We start from the raw sequence: 10,000 nt of genomic DNA on the forward strand, positions 1-10,000 counted from the left end.
GTTCGGTAAAATCTTTAGCGAGTGCTGCGACGAGCCCGGCCTTAGAAACTCAAGCACACACAGCCCTCTCGTAACAGTGTCACACCGACCGTAGTAGCGGGAGGGTGTGCTGTGTATTTCGGGAGTTGCGTATCTGGGGAAACTGTTCACCGTGACATTAGACGTGGGTTGCGGTTTGAGTACACCTCGTGGCTCCTTGCACTGATATTTTGCGATGTTATACTACGCGGCGTTGAGTTGTACTTGAATAGTTTTCATTCAAATCCCTGTATCGCTATTTTGCTGAGACGAGAAAATGTGATACCTTAAATTTGTTGCAATTTCGTTTTTAAAGGCCTATAGACTGCCATACCATTAATTTCCGAAATTATATATACACCATATTTCGAAATAAAAATAATAATCGGCAACATTAAGAAAAAAATCAGGAAAAAAGATTTAAAAATATTCCGACATAGTACAAGCCGAGAAAACAGCAGACGTGCATACAGTGCACTAGATATATAGAGACATAACAAATCACGTGAAACGAAAGAAACAGAAAGACCTAGAGACCTAGAAAGAAACAAATAATTAAAGAAGATAAATAGATCAATAAAAAAAGAACGACGGATAACAACCCCACCCCCGCCCACCCCCCACCCACCCCGACAAGCTCCACCCGTGAAATGACATAGCGACTCTTTACAGACTCCACTCGACTAAGGCACGCAGTTTTGTCAATAACATGGCCAGAAAACCATCTTCAAAGACACCAAACAACTCTGAAGACCCAACATCTGTCTGCTGCTAAAAAAAGGAAAAAAAAAAAAAAAGAATCGCTGTACAGCATGGCACCCCGAGGCAGCATGGTGACTGGGTTCCTTATGCTGACCATGGTGAGTTGGCTTGACACACTGACATAAATTTGTGATTATTTTGGGATACCTGTTGATTCATCTGCAGTCTCTCTGGCTGTTTAGTGATTCATCTGGATTTCTGGATAATAATACCTATTTACTTTTTATGAATTGTTCTGTGTTTGCGCGCATTCTCATTCTCTCTCTCTCTTTGCATGTAAGTACATGTCTATATATATATATATATATATATATATATATATATATATATATATATATATATATATATATATATATATATATATATATGTGTGTGTGTGTGTGTGTGTGTGTGTGTGTGTGTGTGTGTGTGTGTGTGTGTGTGTGTGTGTGTGTGTGTGTGTGTACATACATACATGTGTATATTGATTTATTTATCTATTTGTGCACACACACACACAAACTGCGTGTGTGTCTAAATGAAAACGAGTACTTTCTTTAGTAACAGACTTCCATCATATTGTATCACTTTCGCTTGAGGGAGTTTATTGTTCTCACTGTATTTATGGCACGAATACAGTCTCAGTGCACTATAAACCTTTCCGTAGCGGAGGCAGTAAAGACCATTCTGTGCGAAGGTGGAAATGAAGAAAAAGTAGATACAGGAAGAGGGAACTGGATGTAGGAGTTGGCAGACGAGAGAGAAAATGAGGGAGGGAGAAAATGAGAAAAAAAAAACTATGAGAGGGTGGTAAAATTAGGGGAAAGAGTATATATATATATATATATATATATATATATATATATATATATATATATATATATATATATATATATATATATATAGGTGGAAGGAGAAGTTGAGAAAGGGAAATGTGGGGAGGAGGAGGAGGAGGAGTTGAAAGAGAAAACGGATGATCATGGGAAGGGGGTGAGGTGGGGGGGGGGGGGTAAGAAGGCCGGATGTATGGGAAACTGACAGGAGGCAGATAGTTAGATATATAGTGAATGAGGGAGAGAGGGATAGAGGAAAGGAGAATGAGATGACATGAATCTGTAAGATAGGTTGAGGGGGATGGGTAGGACGGAGAGAAACGATAAATAAAAGGGAAGGAGGTATACAAAAATAAATGGGTGGAGGGGGAAGATGAAAAAAAATCTACTCAGAAACTCTTACAGATATAAAGTAGTGTCATATAAAATAGTGAACTCGTTTTCCTTTTCGAAGTTATAAAGCCAGTCGTATTGCCCAATAAACACTTTGATTAACTACCTACTTTCTATACAGGTCTGCTGTTGCCTGGGAACTGACTCGCCGAAGCCCGTGGGGGAGCGGGGAGTGTCAGGTGCGATACTGGGGTCAGCAAACAGCACTCAAGAACGCCTTTCCATTGCTGACACTCGAGATGACACGGACGATTGGCATGAGCGAGTCCTTGGCGACGGCTCAACGAAGAAGTTTGATGTTGACGATAAAATATTGGAAAGTATATTCCAAGAGACTAAAACAGCATTTGAGAATAAGAAAGGAAAAGAGGGCAGATCGTATGAAGAAAATGGAGATTCTTTGGTCAGAAGAAAAAGAGAAACGAGCAAAGAAGAGGAAGGAGAAGGAGGTGAGGTAATTAGTAACGAAGAGGGACCGGAGGAACTGCCAACGCCTGAGAGCCTCGCCTGGGTCGATCCGGCCACACTAGCGAACCAAGGGTATTCTGTCGAGAACGTTCCCTCGCTGGCTAATCTCATGGGCCTGAGGGTGGTCAAGTACAGGAACCACCAGCCTATTCCCTCCCGTCTTGGCACCTCACCGTCAGCCTATACTCCTGTCAGATATAGGCCTAGACCATCTGTTCAATATTCGAAGTTCAATAGGCCTGTGGGCTCCGATCTGGGTTACAAGAGAACGGACTCCAAGTCGCTCACTTATGACAACAACCTTTTTGGAGACTCGTTCCACAATTCTTTCCACTCCTATTACAAGGAAGAGAACGATACATTACCTTATAGTAACAGCCACGGCCCACCGCAAGGGATAAACAGCTGGCGAAGGTCTCACCCCTCTAGCAGTGAATCCCGATACCCCTCTAGCAGCCCCACCAACGGGAGGCCGAGTCAACCTCCTTTCCCGTCCGGCGGCGCTGGCGGCGGCCTTCTGGACATGCTGGATCCTCTGAATCTCTTCAAGGGGAGCCAGGGTCCTGTCCCGCCCCGGCACTCGAATCCCGTCCCACCGCCTGGCTACGACCCCCGGCGACCCAGGCCCCAGCCACGGCCGCCTCCCTCGAACTCCCGCTCGGAGACAGGCTCCTCGCCGGGCGTGAAATATGAGGTGGTTGTTGACAAGGACCAGGGGAATCGCGGATACCAATTCCGCGAGGACTCTCCGCTGCGGGATGACTTGTACATCGGGATGGACGGTAACATTTATATCAAAGATAACTCCGTCAACGATGCAGATGGGTCTTATGGTGACGACCCGTTCGAGGAGAACAGCAGACCACGACACACGTCCGGGCACCAGAGACCGTATCGGCCGCGGTCGCGACCAGATCGGGTTCGACCGAAATTTCCCCGGAAACAGATCGAAGACGAAGATACCTTTGATGAAAATGAGTATCGCGAACTCCTCAAAAACCACAACTTGGACGATTATTCTTCACGAGAACCTCCAGCCTCGATCCAGAATTTTCTTCCTGAAAATAATCCAAACTACAAGTCAAATTCTCAGCAGAACCCTCAAGGCCAGCAGACTGGCCGATACCCAAACTACGACCGTCGACCCTCCAGGCAAAACCGCTACCCAGGCACACGATACTTCGACTGGTTTACCCCGGTGCGCGGTCGAATCAACTACCCATCGTTCTTCACGGACCCTCGACAGGTGAGGCTTCCGGGATTTCGCTACCCGCCTAGACATCGACGCTTGCCCGTCCCCCCGCGCGCCGGGACTCCTGTCATCCCCCCAAACGTCCGTCACTCGCGACCCACTCAGCGCCCGGATTTAACCCAGCGACGTCCTTCGTTCCCCAACTCTCCTCCTTCTCATCCTCGCTCCTCCTTCCCTAAGTCTCCTGCTCGCCCTTCCTTCTCGAATCCCTCTCCTCCTCGTACGCGCCCTTCCTTCCCCATTACCTCTCCCCCTAGATCCAACCCGACACAATCACGACCGAACTTCCCCTTTGACAGACCCCAGAGCGACCCAGCGAGTAACCACAACACTCGTCTCCGGGGGTCTACGCTGTCTGGTGACTCCCGTGGGAAACCTGGGGGAACAAAGGGCTTCTACCCCGGAAATGGCTTCTTTGACGCTGATTTCCCCACTTTATTCCACATGGTGCCGTCCAATCGACACAGAGTTTACGAACCACTGCCCAGGCCTTTGGCACTAAATACGACAACAATTGAGGAAGAGTGAATAGTCCATTGATCAAAGGCGCCTAATTTCGTTTAGATTTTAGAAATTAAATGTTTGTTGTGGTATGTGATTGTATGTAAAAAGAAGATAAAAACGAAGGACAGTTACGAATAATACAACAGACGTTTATTGCGTGTGAGTGCTAACTTCACTGACAGTGCAGAAGTTTCTAGACGGCATTTGTTGTTGAGAGTACAATAAACAGTGAAATCCATAAACAGAAAACAATCAATGTCCGAAGCAAATGCTGTATCATACATACACACGTGTTTAGCTAAAAATAATATTCATGTGGCATTATTTATGGTAAAACGATACTAAAATGAATATAGGCCTAGGTGTTTCTAAGAAATAGTTTCTACAGGTATTTCATAAGTTCATTGCTGTGACAACATTGTGATATATGAAGTATGATTCTGAAATTGTAGACAGTGGTACTTTTGCCATTACATATTACACGTATTGGTACATATTCCAAGTATCAAACTGAAATTAAATGATCTATCATTTTTAGTGATTGCATTTAATGAGAGTAAGTTTGAAACGTATTTTGCAATTTGCGGCACGTTGGTTGTCGCGGAATTTGCTATCTTTATGATTAAACATAACAAAACCACTACCAGAATCCCATTAACCTTAAAATGTACAACCATTTACCATACATAATAAAAAAAACAGTAATGAACTGGATAATTTATAAGGATAACTCTCAATTAATTTTCCTTATATATGTAAATAAATAATATACATTTCTGTGATTTGTAATAAACATGTGGTATCAATAAAATAAATTTCTATGATAAACTATTATGTTAATACCTTGTAAAATGAAGAATCTCAGTAAAGGCTCATATCCTTAGTTAGTGTATTAAGTACAATTTTATCTCTCAACCTCAGTTTTTAAATAAATCTACTAGATTCCTTTATGTGAGAGAGAGAGAGAGAGAGAGAGAGAGAGAGAGAGAGAGAGAGAGAGAGAGAGAGAGAGAGAGAGAGAGAGAGAGAGAGAGAGAGAGAGAGAGAGAGAGAGAGAGAGAGAAATCAACTGAGTGTAGCCAACAAAATCTAAAACTGTCAAAAGGCATTCAAACTACATTGGCCTTTGATGCATGGCCATCTAAATTCTTTCCATAATCATCAATAACAAAGCACACACACACACACACACACACACACACATATATATATATATGTATATATATATATATATATATATATATATATATATATATATATATATATATATATTCATAATTATCCATCTATCTATATATCTATATATGGAACTTAACTTATCAATCACGGGTACTTTAATCCTACCCAGTGTGGAAAAAGTGTGTAATAAAACAATTATAACACTTCATTACTATTTATTACATGGTCATACCCTATGAAGATGTACAAATGTACAAAAAATTATTATATTCCTGACTGGAATTTCATAGCATTCTTATCATCAATATTCCAGCAACCTGAGAAGTGCAACTGCAAGTATTTTGTTTGTATTCTTGAAAATATCACACACACAGACACATACATACACACAGATATGCACACACATACATGCACACACACACACACACACACACACACACACACACACACACACACACACACACACACACACACACACACACACACTTCCAATGAAGTATTTTCAAAATCTTTTCATACTTCGTTGGTCTTGTTCTCAAGGATACTGCGAACATACTTCTCCACTTCATTACGCTTCCCTAACCTTGTGACCTTTCCTGTGAAGCGAGTCTTGCCTCCTCCTCGGCCTTCTAAGATATCACATGCCCTAGAAATATGAAATATATATTTATATTTTTATATTTCAATAAAAACCTCATATTAAATTATATGCTATAAGCCTCATATTAATATTATATGCTATAAGCCCTTACTTCGGTCCAATCTCAGACACCAGGTTCTGTGGTCCGTGTACTACAAGGCAGCCTGGGCCTTTGTCTTCACCTACAGTTAAGACTTTCAATACATTCTGTGGGGAAATAAATGTGAAAACTTTGTTTCAGAAAGAGTTTAAAACTGAAAAGGCGGCTGCATAAAAAAAAAATATATATGTACATATTTTCATCAATGATAGAAAAAAAAAAAAATGTAGAGACAGAGAGGTATCGAGAGAGAAAATGAATCACCAATGCACCACAAGATACATACATCATCATTGATTTCATTAATAATGGCACTCAAGTAGTCCATATCTCCATCGCGACGGTGATGGAAATAAACTGAAGGTCGTGGATCCAGCACAGTAAATTTCTGCCCCTCTGAGATTGCTAAGTCTTTCATGGCCTCTCGTAAGGAACGTAGACTAGCTGTGACATAGAAAATGAAAACCAATGATAGTGATGATATGTATGATAAAATTATAGTAATAAAAATAAAATCATCAATGTCAAACAAAATCATTAACATTATCAAATTAAAAGGTCTCACATTTAAGGTCATTTTGGATCTTTTCAACAAGACGCGTATGATCGGCAGGACAGGAGTGAAGTATGGTGTTCAGCTGTCGTTCACGTTCTACACATTCACCAAGATATCTGAAATTGGAAAATGTAAGGGATGAATTATCAATTGGAATGTTAATATAGTATAAATGTTATCTTTGCATAATGTCACACATCTGCAAATGACTTTTATTGGAGATAATTCTTAGTTCTATGAATGAGTCTAGCAGTTAGTAAAAGTCATTACTAATCCCCAAAATTTTACCTGAATTTATTATCTTTCTTTCTTCTTTATTTGAGAGCTTAAGATACCATTTCACAAAAAATGTCACAAAAGGATATGTACTTGGATACTCATCTGCTTCATATAATTATCCTTAATCAACCTTTCAATAAATCTATTTCTGAAAATTGACCTTTCATATTCAGGATATTATAAAATTATTTAAAACTGAACATCATATGTTACACTGACTGAAAGATAAGGATTTGGTTAGCTAACAAGACAAGAGGACAAAATTGTGAAATTACTGTGCTGCACATATTGTACATATGGTGCAAAGGAAACAGCTCATTGCACTGGTATACAGCTCAATTCTGAGATGTTTCCTTGTATAAGATGAAGATAATAAAGATGATAAAGATGACAACAGTAATAATGAGGCTGCACCAATTTTATTTGTTGTTTCTTGGATAAAAAAAAAAGAAAAAAAAGAAAAAAAAATTGCAAAGAGTGAAGATACTGGGCTAAGAGAATATAAAGAATAACATGATTATTAATTTTTCAGCATTTCACGGCACGTTTTATGTAATGACTCCAGTCCTTTGATCTATTACTACAATTCTGAATAAAGAACATCGTTTTTAACTGAATTTACATGTGTTGCATTTACTACTATTATTGTAATTTTTGTTTTGTATGATGTCAATCCAAAGTGTAATAAGCCAGTAACAAAAAAACACACAACCCATACTCCAAAAACCTCTCCAACAAAAGTTTACTGTGTTGGGTCCCTTTCCACTGGCATTGTTTTGTCTTCTTTGGCATGCAAACTTTCATCTTTACAAAGAAAATACCTATCTACTCCTTACTGATTGTCCTCTAGCATGTGACTACAAAGAAGCTCTCTGATTGGTTTCTGGCAGCATATGCCTCTGATAGTGGCAATATTTACAGGTTTGTGAAAGCTAAACCTGTAATGGTTTCTGATCCACTTTTTTTTTTTTTTTTTTATGCACAAAATTGAAGTGGTGAATCAGAGAAACAACAAGTAAAATTGGTGTGGTCTATGAATAAGAAAATAAAACCATAAAAGTAAGCTGTTTTGAAACAACTATTTCTTTAATTTCCCCATGTGGTGTCTACCTAAAAATAAGTAATCTTCCTCTGCACAGATACATACACAACACAAGTTCATGTCTATGGCATTTGTGATAAATCAAACCAAGTTCTATCTTGCCAGTTCATATGTTGTGGATCTTTTGATCTTCGTCAGAATGCCAAAGACACATATGCCTTCGCCATCAATTTACTCTCCTTTTAGTATTTCCTAACTTACTAACCGTTTTGTTTTGCTCTGTAACTACTAGGTCCTATGTAATTGAAGAAAAATGCATTGTATTACATGTATCTCCAAAACTAATAAAAAAAAAAAAGCTCTATGAAATCCTTCATGAATGTAATGCTTAACCCTAGGGATTCAATAAAAGTAAAGGTCATGCCAACAACACCATTGAATAAACTATTACTGTACTGTCATTAGAGCCTATTGCCTTAAAATGAAGTCTCAGCATTTCAACATCTTAAATAAATACACAAAATACCTCCGGATGGAATGTATGTCATGCCCTACTGGGAATAGCAATCTCATTCGACATGCATATGTAATGCCTAATTATTCCAGACTGCTCACAGTTTATAGCCCTTTTATAAGACATTGTCTGCACTACTAGCAATATGTGTCTGTGTTGAAGCCACAAGACAGAACTTACATATGTGGCATGAAAGCAAACATGCTGGTTGCCTGTACATGGCTTAGCACAGTGTCTATGAGTGGCTTAAGAGCATGGGCCTTGTGGCTTTTAGTCAGCCTTAAGAAATCAAGTTAATATGAGCAATAAGGACAAAGATTTAACGCTCTACAAAAATATTTTTATGTTATTTACGACACAAGGACACCCTAAAATCCCTAGTGTATAATCAAAATCACAGCTGCCTCATACTACAGCAAATTCAGTGCAATGCAAGATTTATATTAAAACTGTACAACCTTGAAATGAATGACAAGCTCTCCTAATATCGCTTATCCTTTTTTACATGAAAAGAACATTACTCTGCTTTTCTCTGGCTAACAGGCTAAAGATATTTTGTCTACTACCAAAAATATTATATTGACATTTTCTGAACAAGATGTCAATCATATGCTATCTAAAAATTAAATTGACGTACCAAGTAAACAATTCAAACAGATAAAAAGGAGAAAGTAGAATATTCCTGGAAAAATCTAATATATTTAAGCTGATTTTTGTTTTGTAAAGCTTATGGTATATGAGTACATATTCAACAAAATTAATCCTTAATTAATTATACTGGAATATTCACTTGCAATATTTCAGACTGTTCCCAGTCTCTCCTAAACATTTTTTTATTCTACAGTTTAATTATTCAAGGAAAATGGAATACTATACTATCTGCCTACAAAACAGGATGCCATAACTATTTACATACATACACATGCTAACTTAGCTACCCTCCAACAAACTACCCAAAATTGCAATGAAAAAATATCTTAAAATAGTAAATGTGATATTCTTTCATTCCTTCTCACAATGATACTATATCATATAAAGTTTTCTTCACAAGTATATAATTCCTTCACTTACCTTAAAACTCTCTGACCTGCTACAAAATACAACAGTGTCTTGTTAGCTTTTCCTTTCTCTGTGTGTAGCAACTTAATAGCTTGAAGGTCTGATAAGTTTTTAACATGTGTCCCACAGCACATGTTTGCATCTACGTTTTCAATAGTCACAACACGTACAGGTCCTACCACGTCCTCAGGTAGACCACGTGTACGAATCTGCAAAGTGGATCAATATGTTATATAAAGACCACAGCTTCTATAATACTGTGTTTGGGGTCTCACTTGCCCTCAAGATTCAGTTAGGTTGGTGTGTATATATATACACGTATCTTATCTTTATATATACTGGTGTACATTTTAATCTCTCAAAATTTACTAATTTTCTGTTCAGAGTAACAATATGGGAGAAAGGTACTCTGCAGACGAGGT

At 38.8% G+C, this 10,000-nt stretch overlaps 2 protein-coding genes across 2 annotated transcripts in view; one reads left to right on the plus strand and one right to left on the minus strand.

Annotated features, from left to right (window-relative positions):
* LOC113802974 (serine/arginine repetitive matrix protein 1) overlaps window positions 1-5,033 on the plus strand; it is a 6,703-nt gene extending 1,670 nt beyond the window's left edge. The window contains exons 2-3 of the mRNA XM_070123606.1: window positions 691-878; window positions 2,107-5,033. Coding sequence (XP_069979707.1) covers window positions 831-878; window positions 2,107-4,233 — 2,175 coding nt within the window. The 5' untranslated portion in view covers window positions 691-830 and the 3' untranslated portion in view covers window positions 4,234-5,033. The remainder of the gene's footprint in view (window positions 1-690; window positions 879-2,106) is intronic.
* A 550-nt stretch (window positions 5,034-5,583) lies between these two features.
* Window positions 5,584-10,000, minus strand: part of LOC113802975 (alanyl-tRNA editing protein Aarsd1) — a 9,070-nt gene continuing 4,653 nt past the window's right edge. Inside the window, exons 5-9 of the mRNA XM_027353671.2 lie at window positions 9,591-9,787; window positions 6,694-6,800; window positions 6,415-6,572; window positions 6,141-6,235; window positions 5,584-6,034 (exon numbers count right to left, since the gene is read on the minus strand). Coding sequence (XP_027209472.2) covers window positions 5,902-6,034; window positions 6,141-6,235; window positions 6,415-6,572; window positions 6,694-6,800; window positions 9,591-9,787 — 690 coding nt within the window. The 3' untranslated portion in view covers window positions 5,584-5,901. The remainder of the gene's footprint in view (window positions 6,035-6,140; window positions 6,236-6,414; window positions 6,573-6,693; window positions 6,801-9,590; window positions 9,788-10,000) is intronic.

This window comes from Penaeus vannamei, chromosome 7 (assembly GCF_042767895.1).
Source record: "Penaeus vannamei isolate JL-2024 chromosome 7, ASM4276789v1, whole genome shotgun sequence".
NCBI lineage: Eukaryota > Metazoa > Arthropoda > Malacostraca > Decapoda > Penaeidae > Penaeus > Penaeus vannamei.